The 15,534-nt window shown below is 46.0% G+C and overlaps 1 protein-coding gene across 1 annotated transcript in view; it reads right to left on the bottom strand.

Annotated features, from left to right (window-relative positions):
- Nucleotides 1–15,534, bottom strand: part of JAM2 (junctional adhesion molecule 2) — a 123,734-nt gene that overhangs the window by 19,798 nt on the left and 88,402 nt on the right. The window contains exons 5-7 of the mRNA XM_073584509.1: nt 6,357–6,547; nt 4,901–5,003; nt 3,330–3,437 (exon numbers count right to left, since the gene is read on the bottom strand). Of these exons, the coding sequence (XP_073440610.1) occupies nt 3,330–3,437; nt 4,901–5,003; nt 6,357–6,547 (402 nt within the window). The remainder of the gene's footprint in view (nt 1–3,329; nt 3,438–4,900; nt 5,004–6,356; nt 6,548–15,534) is intronic.

Genomic DNA, 15,534 nt, shown 5'->3' with positions numbered 1-15,534 from the left:
GAGGCTGTATAAACAGAATGATAAAGACCAAATTGCAGACAATTGTAAAAATGTTTGTGAAGGTGGAGAAAGCCTTTAAGAGGGTTTCTAAAACAGCACCAATCCATTAGATGCCAGAAAACAAGAAATCAGCATTTCTGGAAAATTTCGGCAGGGCCCTGAGGATCTGCAAACACTTCCAGAAACCTGGAAGGTCTTTTCTAATCTCTGGGAGAGTTGGCCAGTGTCTAATGTGGGGATCCGTCTGGGTTTTGAGCTTATTCAGATGAAAAATAAATGTCGCAGTCAGCAGCACTCTTTTCGCCATCAAAAATACTGGGGTTGATATTACACAAAAACTAACGTGAAAAGCCTAGATCTGCCCCGACAATGAGGCGTCTTCCAGGTCTGCGGCACATTGTTATTTTTATTATTTTGGTTCCCCAATCTCTTTATATGACCCCGCTTTATTACAATGCACAAAGCGAGTTACACGGAAACGTCTCGAAACACATTTTATTTTCCAATACTATTAATACAACTGGCCGCACCCTGCTCCCCGGGTAATGCTATCTGCAACTAATTATAGCGCTGGAGCATTATGTGTAGCTGCTCCCTCCATACAATGAGCGCACACTCCTGCCGGTCACAGCAGAAAAGGTCTGAGATTATAAAAAAACAACACCTATAACTGGATGCTGGAGTCATGAGGTATGGAAGAAAGAGGAAAAGATCCATCAATCCATCTAATTTATTAATGGCACTATCTTCTGGGGTCTGCGTGTGTTTGGGGTGCAGTCATTACTTATTTTGGAGGTTATATGTACCATTTGTTAGAGCACGTTCACATGAGTGTATAACTCGGACTAGTGCTATCTGATGTTTTATAGTGTTATACTATGGGGTAGTGCTGATTTTTTTTTTCTCATGTTGATTCAAATCACCCGCAACCCATTTGCTGCTCAAATAGGATCACACAAACCAATTCAAGTCTATGGGTGCATGGAAATGATCCAGTCTCACACTGAGCGACACACACAATGAAGAAGAAGGAGAAAGCTTGTTCTCCACCTTCTCACCTGTGCTGCAATTCTCTCTTTTGAGAGAATCAGATCACACTACAGTCATGGCCAAAAGTTTAGAGAATGACACAAATATTATATTTTCACATGATCTGCTGCCCTCTGGTTTTTATGTGTTTTTGTCAGATGTTTTTATCACATACAGAAATATAATTGCAATCATATTATGAGTAACAAAAGGTTATATTGACAGTTAGAATGAGTTAATGCAGCAAGTCAATATTTGCAGTGTTGACCCTTCTTCTTCAGGACCTCAGCAATTCTCCCTGGCATGCTCTCAATCAACTTCTGGATCAAATCCTGACTGATAGCAGTCCATTCTTGCAAAATCAATGCTTTTATTTTGTCTGAATTTGAAGGTTTTTGTTTGTCCACCCGTCTCTTGATGATTGACCACAAGTTCTCAATGGGATTAAGATCTGGGGAGTTTCCAGGCCATGGTCCCAAAATCTCTATGTTTTGTTCCCTGAGCCATTTAGTTATCACCTTTACTTTATGGCAAGGTGCTCCATCATGTTGAAAATGGCATTGTTGATCGCCAAACTGCTCTTGGACGGTTGGGAGAAGTTGCTCTCGGAGGACATTCTGGTGCCATTCTTTATTCATGGCTGTGTTTTTAGGCAAGACTGAGAGAGAGCCCATTCCCTTGGCTGAGAAGCAACCCCACACATGAATGGTTTCAGGATGCTTGACAGTTGGCATGAGACAAGACTGGTGGTAGCGCTCACCTGGTCTTCTCCAAATAAGCCGTTTTACAGATGTCCCAAACAATCGAAAAGGGGATTCATCAGAGAAAATGACTTTACCCCAGTCCTCAGCAGTCCACTCCCTGTACCTCTTGCAGAATATCAGTCTGTCCATGATGTTTTTCCTGGAGAGAAGTGGCTTCTTTGCTGCCCTCCTTGAGACCAGGCCTTGCTCCAAGAGTCTCCGCCTCACAGTGCGTGCAGATGCACTCACACCTACCTGCTGCCATTCCTGAGCAAGCTCTGCACTGCTGGTAGCCCGATCCACAGCTGAAACACTTTTAAGAGACGGTCCTGGCGCTTGCTGGTCTTTCTTGGGCGCCCTGGAGCCTTTTTGGCAACAAGGGAACCTCTCTCCTTGAAGTTCTTGATGATGCGATAGATTGTTGACTGAGGTGCAATCTTTCTAGCTGCGATACTCTTCCCTGTTAGGCCATTTTTGTGCAGTGCAATGATGACTGCACGTGTTTCTTTAGAGATAACCATGGTTAACCGAAGAGAAACAATGATGCCAAGCACCAGTCTCCTTTTAAAGTGTCCAGTGGTGTCATTCTTACTTAATCATGACAGATTGATCTCCAGCCCTGTCCTCATCAACACCCACACCTGTGTTAATGGAGCAATCACTGAAACGATGTTAGCTGGTCCTTTTAAGGCAGGGCTGCAATGATGTTGAAATGTGTTTTGGGGGATAAAGTTCATTTTCTAGGCAAATATTGACTTTGCAAGTAATTGCTGTTAAGCTGATCACTCTTTATAACATTCTGGAGTATATGCAAATTGCCATTAGAAAAAATGAAGCAGTAGACTTTGTAAAAATTAATATTTGTGTCACTCTCAAAACTTTTGGCCAGGACTGTAAGGCTACTTTCACACTAGCGTCGTGTGACGTACGTCGCAATGCGTCGGGCCGACGTACCGACGCACGTTGTGAAAGCTTTGCACAACGGGGCGGCAAATGCAGTTTTTCAACGCATTTTCTGCCCCATTGTAATGTCCAGGGAGGAGGGGGCGGAGTTTCGGCCGCGCATGCGCGGTCGAAAATGGCGGACACAACGCACAAAAAAGTTACATGTAACGTTTTTGTGTGCGTCGCGGCCGCCAAAACACGACGCATCCGTCGCACGATGGATGCGACGTGTGGCCATACGTCGCAATGCGTCGCTAATGCAAGTCTATGGAGAAAAAAAGCATCCTGCAGGCAACTTTGCAGGATGCGTTTTTTCTCCAAAACGACGCATTGCAACGTACGTCACACAACGCTAGTGTGAAAGTAGCCTAAGTGGACACTCGGCTCAGATTCTGATCAATGTGTCATTAGCGTAATCGGTCTGATTCTCTCAAAGGAGATAATATAAGCTTGTGTTACCCCAGACTTTATCAAAGGCTTTATTTTTTTTTTTTTTTTAGAATTTTTTTGATTGTGGGGGGAATAATACAAACACACAAACATCCCGAAAATTCTTCATTTGGAATTTCCTTAATGTCCAGTCTCATAAAGTGGCAAAAACATACGACTTACTTGAAAAATATCCCCTCCGCTGTGCGTAGCAGACCCCGCAGCCACATAGGACAACAACCAGACAGACGATTACTACGGCCGATATGATCCCGGCCAAATTCAAGTCATCTGCGTGACAGAAAAGAAACACTGAGTGAGCGCCCCTCATGTCCACATACCGGGCAGACAGTGAAATCCACACTCCTTACATCTCCCATACAAATCTGTCAGTGGCCCCCAGGCTGTTCTATGGCGGTCTCAGGCTGTAGCTGCATGCAGACTGCTGACAGATTTGCCACACAGAAATAAAAACCTGTATAGCCATGAAACTTATTAGTAGAGTGCTACAAAAATAGCATCATACCTTCATGGGCGTGGATACTGCTGTCTACAGCTCTGTGCAGACTTTTCTTCTAACAGACTACAAACATACCCTGTGTATAGTCAGTTCCTGTAGTCATGTACTTACACCCTGCCGTCAAGGGCGGACACAGACAAATGAGATGGGTCCTCCTGCCCCTGCAAATTACATCTTTGAATATTTTAACAATCATTTTCTCTACCCTGGTAGTCTAAGTCTAAGGTAATAAAAAGGATTCTCTCAATATCACAAGTTATCAGGATAGAGGACAACGTGCTGACCGCTGGGTGTCCGACCGCTGATGAGGATTACATGATCGACCTTCGCTCCATTTTCCATGGGACTTCCGAAAAAAGCGAACACAGCAGACCGCCATTTATGTCAATGTCACCGACAATTAATGCAGTGAAGGACGAGAATGTGCACCTCCGCTCCATTTATGATGGGGCTCTGCGGAGCCCCATTCTCAGGGTTCAGGAGCCCTAATCTCGGGATCACTACGGGCCCCACCCGTCAGACTCCCAGTAATCAGCAAGTCATCCCCTATACTATGGACAACCTGCGATTTTTGGGAAAAAAAAACGTTTTAATGAGAACATCCTTTGTGATCTACGACCATGAAGGGGTTTAGGATTCCAATCCTGGTGATCTAGGGCATGGGAGGGGCTCATCATAAAACTGTCCAACAGGGACTCTTCAGTGTGTAATTTATATACGTGTGAGTAACGAGAGGGAGCAACATGATTGGTCCCCCCCAAGCCAAATCTGTGCCTCTGATGTCCCCCCTCTTATCTGTCCCTATTCTTGTCCGCACAGATTATACAACAGGTAGCAGAGTAAGTGGGGTGAAAACTGACAACAGGGTGGGACTACAGACAGGCTTCATTGTACTGTAATAGAACCATGGACACTTACAGTTCTGCATAGGAGCTGTATACACAAACTTGGTAGGTGTGTAGTCAAGTTGTGGAAAGTTCCTTCAGTTTTTGTTTGTACATGAAAAACCCTGATTTATAATAATTTATCTTTGTGTCTCAATTTAATCTGACATCACTGGGTGCAAGGTGCTAAATCATCAAATATTCAGTATTAGTGATTTAGTGATCGAAAAGTGGTATAAAACTTACATGTATGAATAGAGAAGCTTCAAGGACTATAAAAAAACATTCCCCGATAAACAGTGATGGCGTGAAATGTAAGACATATGGATGGCTGGCGGCGGACTACTCACCCACTTGCATTCTCTTTGCCGGACATCTCTGCGGTTTTCCGATCTTATTATTGGCCTCGCAGTAATATTCTCCTGTATCCTCCTTCGTGACTGTATTGAAGTGCTGGAAGAAGAGACAGATTTTGACTTACACAGATCGCTAATTAATATGGTGACATGTCAGTTAGGGCCTGTGCCCTGACGCTGGATGCTGACGTCTTCAAGACTGCGGCGGTCAGTGGACACATACTTCTTCATAATGGGTTCACATTACCTGGACTTTCATGGTGGCTCAGACATCACCATAAGGTCAGGTGTAGACAGGAGATAGAGGTTATGTGGAGGTAAAATTGGGTTTATTGCTATTCTGTTTTCTTCTATTTAATCAACTTAAATGTGTTGCCCAAAATAATTAAAAAAAAAATTATTATTATTATTATTATTATTTTTTTTTTTTTAAGAACAGAACCACTCAAGGGAATGGCTGCTTTTGGTATTGCAGCCTAATCTTGTAAGCTTTAAAAAGGATTTTCTGAGTTTAGAAAGACCATGGAGAAGACCTGAGAGCAGGCAACTGGCCACATAGGACAAGAAGATCCCAGTTCCAGCACCTTGCAAGCAATGTAATAAATATATCTAGTTATGCGAGTCGTTCCCGATATGTTCTTCTCAACTTTGTTCCTTAATTTAATTCTTGCCAGTTGTTATGTACCTTCTGCCTCACCCCACTGTCTTGGCGTAGCCGTGGGTGGAGGTCAAAAATAAACTTTTACATTCTCCAGCGTTTAATATCCATGTTACCAGCTCCATGATCCGGTCACTCATTCATAATGGTGACGGCCTTTCTGTGGACTCTTACCTGCATATACATTCGCACCAACCCTGACTCCACAATCATTGCATGACACTTGTAGGACTGATTTCCACTAATGTGGGATTTTTAATATAGGCCACTGATAGCAAGGTCCTGGACAACCCCTTTGTCAAAAAAATCACAGCCCTGACTCCTTAGACATACGCACATACACAGCAGTCAACATGGATGTCATAGGAAGGTACGCGACCCCAAGAGTCAGAACAGAGAGCCTCTCCATAAGAGCTTCTCCCACTTTGGTGGATTCAAGCCATACATGTATTAACTGATGGACGGCAATCCATCTGAACAGATCTGAACACATGCCATGTAACGCTTGCCAGAAAAAGCTTTGCTGACATTTTGTTGGTAGTGTTGGGAGAAGAACCGGCCACAATCAGCTGGTTGAGCACTCTTCACCAGTAAAACCCCTTTTGAGATGGCAGCAGACACATACACGGAAAGTTCTCTCCTCAGCCTCTGATCACTAATTTGGAGGGTTTGGTTAAAACATTTGCACCCACTAATCAAAAAGGAGCCTTTTATGGTGACAGTTTCAATCCATCATCCTAGCCGCCTCTAGTTTGTGAAGATGACAGATGCATAGGCGACGGGAGAACTTACCAGCGTGCCGGTGGCTTTATCCACTTTGTATGTGGTGTTGGTGGCTTTAACACTTAGTTCTAGGGCGAAACCGTTCTTATACCACTTGTACTCCGATGCTGGATTTCCTTGCTTCTCTCGACATTTGAGCTCCACCGCGCTACCGCTCATGGCGGAGCTAGGAATGTCGCATGCTGGGACGCTAGGGGCCACTGTTTATAAAGAAAATACTGATGTTACTTATAGTAATATTTTCACATTCTTTACGGGTGATAACTGCATTATTAAAGGTGTTGTCCAGGTTTTGGCTGAAAGTCTGCAGTCACTGTGCCCCGCTCTCACCGCCGACACCGGAAAGCTCTGACAGCGTGCGGTGTGCTCAATGTAAGGCTTCAGAAGTGTGCAGTCACACACAGTGCAGACTTTCATCCCAAACCTGGACAACCCCTGTAGGATAGAGGAAAACTATTAAATCAGAAACTTGATGTGCGTCCCAGTGGTCGGACTCTCAATGTAATATGTATCACCTATTTAATGTAAAAGGATTGTTTTCTTTTTTTTTGGTAAATGGCTGGCGTATCCCCAATATTAAGCTGGTCCCTGGGTGTCCCTAACCTGGTAACCTCAGAAATCAGCTGCAGTCTAGATAGGAACTGGGCAGCAAGAATTAAATTTCACTACAGCACCCCCACAGGAGAAGTGAAGAATTACATGATCTTCAAAAAGGTGTTCCCAGGTAATTTGTTGTCATCCAGAGTCTCTTTTTTTAGTCACTTTCTGGTCTGGGTAGATGGGTAGTTTTAAATGATGAAGTGCATATTGAAATACCCTAATGAAAAGATATAATATAATACCGAATATATATATTTTTTTTAAAGAAAACAGCCCATGAAAGGGATTATCATTTAAACAATTTATCCCCTATCCACAAGATAGGTTGCAAATGTATGATCACTGGGGGTCCGACCACTGGACTCCCACCCATGATGAGATTAGGTACACTAAAGTCCCCTGAGTGGAGAAGTACTGAGCATGTGCGACCATCACTGGTATGGCCAATGAATAGAACAGTGGTCGCACATGCTCAGTACCGCTCCATTCACCAGATGATTTTTGGGATCCACATGACTGGCTATAGTCTCGGTTGCCAGCCCGCATTGTTAGAGAATATACTAGGAAAATATTAGTATTATAGTTCAGCACAAGTAGATTTTATGCCATAATCCTGAAATTAAAAGATGTTAAAAAAATATACATATCGAAAGAGTAAAATATTGGGAAAAAACAATGTACAGGCGGGGATGGAATGATACTGAAGATAAACTGAGCCTTGGGAAATCATGGCCGTATGCATCATCCTTGTCTACATACACTTCTCTTTACTTTCTATTACAGCGGTCTACCTTAACACTTTAATGCTGTCGATAACTTTGGATTTTCCATCTGGATTTTAGTTGGGCACAAATTTATTGTGGATTTTCCCCATTAAAATCAAAGGGGATGTAAAAAAAACAGCAAAATTCTCCAGTCCTGAAAAATGTTTCTGTAAAAAGCTTAAAGTACAGAAACAAAACTCACTCACTATACAGTGTGCTTACGGCCTCTGGCACTTCCATGGCTTCTCCTTACAACCTGGCCTCCGGCGATCGCCCTATCTGACCACTGCAGCCAATCACATGGGGCGAGGAGTCATTGCAGGAGGCTGGGTTGTGCAGGGACAGGCAGAGGACCCACAAAATCTCCAGGGGAGGCAAGCACAATATATATTTTTTTATTTTGCATATTTTCCACAGGAAGATTAACAGCAAAATCTGCTAATTTGGTGTGGATTTGTAGCTGTGCACTTCCCTGAACATCCTTATTGAAAAGCTGTCGAAGTTTTACGAGGCGATTCTGCTATATGTGCACATAACCATAATTTATTTATGCAACTGGTTTAATTAAAGGTGTATATAATATATCATTAAACAAAGAGCTGGAAAGATCATAAAAATAACCTAAAAAAATACAGTACTAATGTAGACGTTCCTGTTCAGCACGTGACCACTGCTGCCAGCAGAGAAAACCTCCTGTTTACTGTGTCTTTTTCAGGCGGCACTGGCATCTTTTTTTTACTATTTTGACAATTTGTTATATATTTTTTTTATGAAATCACATTTTAAGTGAAAATCATTCAAATTTATTAATGACTTTAGGTTCCCGAAAGCTTTAGTTCTTCTGAAGCCTCTCCAAGCCCCAAAGCATGGAAAACAGAGGGCTGGGGAGTTGTTAAAAATGTAACAAAACATTATAAAAATTGTGGTAGGCCGCCACAGACATGTATTGTTACTGCAGCTCCTCCTTCAGGTCTTTTCCTCGCTTCAGATAAGTCTTCCGGCACGGACAACAATGCACTTCAATGACAAGCGACATCAAAGACGTGTATGACACCCCTCGTGACCACATGAGGCCAGAAGATCCAGACTTGTATCGTGATCAAAAACCAATTGAGGACCAGCTGGGGAGTTGTTTTGGCACACACACACACACACACACACACACACACACACACACACACTTTCCTGACACTTAAAAAATACATTGAAATAGCTGAACCTGGAAAACTTCAGATTCTGGTACATAAAAATTTTGGGGCTAAAATCGTAATATTTTTAATTTACTCATCTCTAAGTATAAAGGATATTTTTACACCCTTGTAGGTGAACAGTTGGGCCAATGTCCTGCACTAATCTACATTAAGGTCAGCTAACACAAGATAAGGTTTTATTTAATACTAGAGAATAGGACTGTAACGATCAGTACACCTTGTCGCCGTGTGATAACTTATGTTTTTTTTTTCTTTATAAATCAAAATAGTGTTAACTCAGTGCCCTATGCTATTACATGTACTAATTGTCACGACTCTTGTCAGGTGACCCAGGGCAAAGGGTTCCTTCACTGTCCCTAACTCTAGGGGGTGCCCTAGCTTGCCCTGTTCCCCGGGTTACTTCTGAAGGTGAAGATACCGGAGCCATGTACCTTGTGTCAGGAACACCGCACTGCACATGCTCACTGAGCCAGTGCGCATGTCCTGAGTACAAACCTGGGCCCAAAGATACCTGTGGAGCGGGGCAGCAGTGGTGACGATGCGTGCTCCAGGCTCACAGGACCTGTGTCACTGAAGGTAGAAAGCAGTGAAGAACCTACGATCATGTGACTGCAGGGGGCGGGGCTTAGCGTCCTGCTGCTGGAGATAAGTGCAGGATTCTACTACAAGGATCTTCAAATTAGACAAACGGGGGTCATACACAGAGAGGGCAGCGCGGTACCAGAGGGACAAGCAGAGAGTAGTCAGAACGTAAGCAATGAGTCACACACGGAGATAGCAGCACAGTACAAGAGGGGCAATCAGAGACTAGTCAGGACATTGAGTCAAAAACCAGAGAAGCAGATAAACAGTACAGAATCAAGAGACAAACTCACAACAGGGGACAGAACTGGGTCAGAACCATATAAGCAAACCAGAAGACAATCAGAAGGCACAGGCACACAGGGGTCACCACACTCGGCCAAAGGCAAAAGTATAACTGACAGGGATTGGAGTCTCCCAGGGCTGTAAGAAGCCCTCCTTGAGCCAAACAGAGGCTACAATAATTAACCCCCGGCGTGCAGGTCAAGCCTGCACTGAGCCCAAGACATTAACCCCTGACGTGCAGGTCAAAACCTGCACTGGGATCATGACACCTTGCCTTAGCTCATGAATCTGCCCTCAGTCTGTACCTTTCTTCTACCCAGGAAGAGAGGAGTAGTAGTGCACCGTAGTACACCAACCAGACTAAAAAGGTAATACAAACAGGGATAAAGGAAAATACCAATCACACAAATATACACAATGTGATAAAACACTCCAGGATCGCCTTTGCTGGGGTCAAAGGTCACGTGCGTTCAGCATAAAACTCAGGCGCAGAGCTGGGATTTGGGCATAACTGACTCTGGGTCAGGTTTATTAATGGTGAAAGCAATGCATAAAAGAAATAAAACATAAAACAAAACCTTGCCTGTCCGGCACTAACTAAACAAAGTACAACCTAACTACCAACTGGCGGGCTTCTCCCGTCCAGCCAAACCACAGTTGCAGTGGGCACTGCTTTCACTCACGTGTGTGTCTCTCACACAGACAGGCTCTCTGTGTTCCCAGGCTGAGACACTCACACAACCACCTTGCATCCTTTTATATCCACCTCCCATTATCCATTAGTCAGCAGGTGCGATACTGACCAGACTAGGCCACATAGGAAAGGAATCTGGGCGAGATATACCTGCCCTCATCCACTATTCCCACATGATTCTCACATATCCCCCCCCTCTGCTCAGACCACTCCGGTCGAGCAATGACACCCGCCAAACAGTGCACTCGGGACAGGGCATCTGCGTTTCCCATCTGTACTCCTGGGCGGTGCTCCACCGTAAAAGTGTAGGCCTGCAGGGCAAGGAACCACTGGGTCACCCGGCTATTCCGTTCCTTGTTCAAGTGCATCCACTTGAGAGGGGCATGGTCAGTGATCAGCCTGAACTTTCGGCCCACCAGGTAATATTTGAGGGCCTCTAGAGCCCACTTAATGGCGAGGCACTCTTTTTCTACGGCGGCATACCTTTGCTCGTGTTTATTCAGCTTCCTGCTGAGATAGAGGACTGGGTGTTCCACTCCGTCCCTCACTTGTGAGAGTACGGCCCCGATACCGGTATCAGAGGCATCCGTTTGTACCACAAACTCGCTGCGGAAGTCCGGAGTCACCAGTACGGGCTGAGAGCAAAGTGCCCGTTTTAGGCTATGGAAGGCTTCTTCAGCCGCTAAACTCCATTTAATCATGACGGAGTCTTTCCCTTTTGTAAGATCCGTCAGGGGGGTCACGATGGCTGCAAAATTGGGTATGAACCGGCAATAATAACCGGCGATCCCCAGGAAGGCTTACACCTGCTTCTTGTTGACAGGTTGTGGCCAGTCCTGAACCGCCTGAATCTTATCAACCTGGGGTTTAACAACACCCCTCCCAATTACATACCCCAAATACCGGGCTTCTTCTAGCCCGATGTGACATTTCTTGGGGTTCGCGGTTAGACCTGCCTCCCACAGGTCGTCAATCACAGCTTGTACTTTTTGGAGATGAGTCTCCCAGTCCAAGCTGTAAATGACAATGTCGTCCAAATAGGCCGAAGCGTACTGCCTATGTGGCCTCAGGACTCGATCCATCAGTCTCTGGAAGGTCGCCGGTGCTCCGTGCAGTCCAAACGGCATATACACATACTGAAATAAACCTTCCGGCGTAGCAAATGCCGTCTTTTCTCTGGCAGCCTCCGCCAGAGGGATCTGCCAATACCCCTTTGTTAGGTCTAGGGTCGTAATATACCGGGCTTTCCCTAACCGATCTATCAACTCGTCGACCCGGGGCATGGGGTAGGCATCAAATTTTGAGACCGCATTCAGTTTCCTGAAGTCATTGCAGAACCGGATGGTGCCGTCCGGTTTAGGAATTAGCACAATCGGGCTGGACCACGCACTGTGCGATTCCTCAATGACTCCTAACTCTAGCATTGCCTTCACTTCTCGGGAAACGGCTTCACGGCGCGCTTCCGGGATTCGTTAGGGCTTTACGTGAACTGTGACACCAGGTTCCGTTACGATGTCATGTTTCATTAGCATAGTCTGCCCGGGTTTTTCTGAGAAAAACTTTTGGTTGTGAAGTAGAAACTGCCTGACCTCAGTCTTTTGCCGCTCCGAGAGAGTCTCTGCAACCCGTACCTCCGGTACGGTATGCGAGCAGACAAGACGGGCCAGCTCCGCTGATAAGGCAGACCGATCCTTCCAGGGCTTTATCAGATTTACATGATAAATCTGTTCAGGTTTCCGTTTACCTGCCTGGTATACTTTGTAGTTTACTTCACCAACTCTTTCCTTAATCTCAAAGGGGCTCTGCCACTTTGCCAGGAACTTACTGTCCACCGTGGGGACCAGGATCAACACCCTATCTCCGGGTGCAAACGTACGGATCTTGGCGCCCCTATCATAGATTCTTTTTTGGGCTCCTTGAGCCTGTATCATGTGTTCTTTGACGATAGGCATAACAGCCGCAATACGGTCCTGCATTTGTGTGACGTGATCTATCACTGTTTTAAACGGAGTGACCTGACCCTCCCAGGTTTCTTTTGCAACGTCTAACAGTCCGCGAGGACGTCGGGCGTACAATAACTCGAAAGGCGAGAATCCCGTGGAAGACTGGGGCACTTCCCTGATGGAAAAAAGCAAATACGGAAGTAAATAGTCCCAGTTCTTCCCATCCTTGTCTATCACCTTTCTCAGCATCTGCTTCAGAGTTTTATTGAACCGTTCAACCAACCCGTCTGTTTGAGGGTGATACACGGATGTGCGTAACGGTTCGATTTGTAACAATCGGCAGAGCTCCTTCATTATCCTGGACATAAAGGGGGTCCCCTGGTCGGTGAGTATCTGTTTTGGTATACCGACCCGACTAAACACATGCACCAGTTCCTTGGCAATCGTCTTGGTGGCCGTGTTACGCAAAGGGATGGCCTCCGGGTAACGAGTGGCATAATCCAAGATGACCAGGATATGTTGGTGTCCACGTGCAGACCGTGGAAGGGGCCCAACTAAATCCATCCCAATCCTCTCAAACGGGACTTCAATAATAGGTAGGGGTACCAAAGGGCTACAGAACCGGGGCTTAGGTGCAGAGGTTTGGCAGTCAGGACAAGACTCGCAATATACACGAATATCATGATGCATGCCTGGCCAAACAAAACAGTGTAATATCCTTTCGGTGGTTTTCTGGACTCCCAGGTGACCTCCCATCACATGTCCGTGGGCCAGGTCCAGCACCTGCCGCCGGTAGGGTTTTGGCACGACTAATAGTTGCACCGTATCTTCCCCCTTTTTCTCTATCTGATAGAGTAAATCATTCTCCAGAACCATGTAAGGATATGCCAGCATAGAGACAGGTTCTACGGGTACCCCATTTATCACTTTTACATTTGTCCTAGCCTGAGAAAGGGTAGGAACCTTTATTTGCTCGCTTTGGAAGTCATCTTTCTGAACTTCTAATTCCGGCAAACGGGGAGGTGGACGGCTGTCGGCCTCCTCCTCTTCCCCGGTCTCCTCCGCATCACCCGCCATGACTGAAAACGGGAACGGCAGGTCATTTCCCGCAGACTCTTCTCCAGAGTATTCCGGGGAGACCTCTTCCAGGGGTTCGGGACCCACACGCGCCCTGGGAGAAGAACCATGTACACTATTACCCGAGGGCATCAACTGATTCTCCCACAATTGCCAGAAGTGGGGAAAATCCCGGCCCAGGATAACATCATGCAATAATGCCGGGACGAGTCCCACTTTATGTTGCACAGACCCATAGGAAGTAGTAATGCATATGACCGTGGTGAGGTACGAACAGGTGTCTCCATGCACACACGTTACAGAAAATTTGTCTGATGGTCCAGTCGGGGCTGACACCAGACTGGCCTTCACCAGAGTCACCACACTTCCCGAGTCTAACAATGCCACCACATTTTTGCCATCAACAGTTAAATCACACAAGTGTTTATCCACATCCTTTTGACCGGCATTCACACTCACTACCCGTGCAACCATAGACATGCGGTTTTTAGAGTCTGTGACGTCGCACTGCATGGGTTCAGTAGTGACCGGACAGTTCGCAGCAATATGTCCCATCTCTTGGCAGCGGAAACACCTAACGGGCCCCTTGCTTAGACCATAGTTCGTTACTCTCGGCCTCGCAGTGCGGGCAGTCCCGTTTTCCTCCCCCACTGTCTTAGGGATTTTTCCATCTCCCCTACTCCCTGGAACAGTCTTACCGGTTCCACGTGGAGATGATGAAGAACGAGGTGGGGTAGCGTCGTCTCGGAGTCCTTCCGCCACGGAGTAACCTTCAACCAGATCCACCAGTTGATCTGCACCGCCGTCCGTTCAAACGTGGTCAGGTACGCCTCGACGTCATCTTCGGTCGTCATCTTCTGCCAGTACCGACTCACGTGAATCACTCTCGACTCGGCTTCCAGGTTAAGCTCAGGTAAGCTTGCCAAGCGCTGCGCCACCTGCTGGAGAGGCGAACGATCGGTAACTGTCATGTCCACCAACTCCTTCAGCTGGGCCATCATCACCCGATTAGCTTCTTGCTGGACGGCGGTGGACTGTACCAGCGCTTTCACCACGTCCTCCATGCTCATGCTTGCAACGTGATGCCCGCGTTCTCCACCACAATGTGATAAAACACTCCGGGATCGCCTTTGCTGGGGTCAAAGGTCACGTGCGTTCAGCATAAAACTCAGGCGCAGAACTGGGATTTGGGTATAACTGACTCTGGGTCAGGTTTATTAATGGTGAAAGCAATGCATAAAAGAAATAAAACATAAAACAAAACCTTGCCTGTCCGGCACTAACTAAACAAAGTACAACCTAACTACCAACTGGCGGGCTTCTCCCGTCCAGCCAAACCACAGTTGCAGTGGGCACTGCTTCCACTCACGTGTGTGTCTCTCACACAGACAGGCTCTCTGTGTTCCCAGGCTGAGACACTCACACAACCACCTTGCATCCTTTTATATCCACCTCCCATTATCCATTAGTCAGCAGGTGCGATACTGACCAGACTAGGCCACATAGGAAAGGAATCTGGGCGAGATATACCTGCCCTCATCCACTATTCCCACATGATTCTCACAACACATATATCAGAGGTATGCACCCGCTAGTGGAGGATGGGGTAAAACCAAAGAAGGAGAAGGAAGGGAATTATCACACACTCACAAAATGAAGCAACAGTCACAGATAAATCCACCAAACGCCAACACCTATCCTCCCAGCCATGCAGCATAAGCTAGCTCTGATAATGAGTGCTTGCCAGGGCCCAGATTATATAGGGGATGGGAGTGGCTAACAGTGCACAGGTGAGAGCCATTGCTCCAGGAGATCGCAACAGAGCAGATTAACCTCTGACCTGCCAAAATAAATTTACAACATTTAATAAGAAGGTGAAGTGCTTCTATTCAGCGCAGTAGTAGGAGAACTCAGATGCTGCTTTCTTCTGGCTCTTCTATGTTGCGGCAAACCCGTGACACTAATACCAATTACCTACTACAGGGTATTTGCTCACTGTTTTTTTCTTGGGTTTTGTCTGAGAAATGGCCA

This window comes from Dendrobates tinctorius, unplaced genomic scaffold, assembly GCF_039654945.1.
Source record: "Dendrobates tinctorius isolate UK_male_01 unplaced genomic scaffold, ASM3965494v1 ptg000084l, whole genome shotgun sequence".
NCBI lineage: Eukaryota > Metazoa > Chordata > Amphibia > Anura > Dendrobatidae > Dendrobates > Dendrobates tinctorius.
This window is presented reverse-complemented; position numbering and strand designations above follow the sequence as displayed.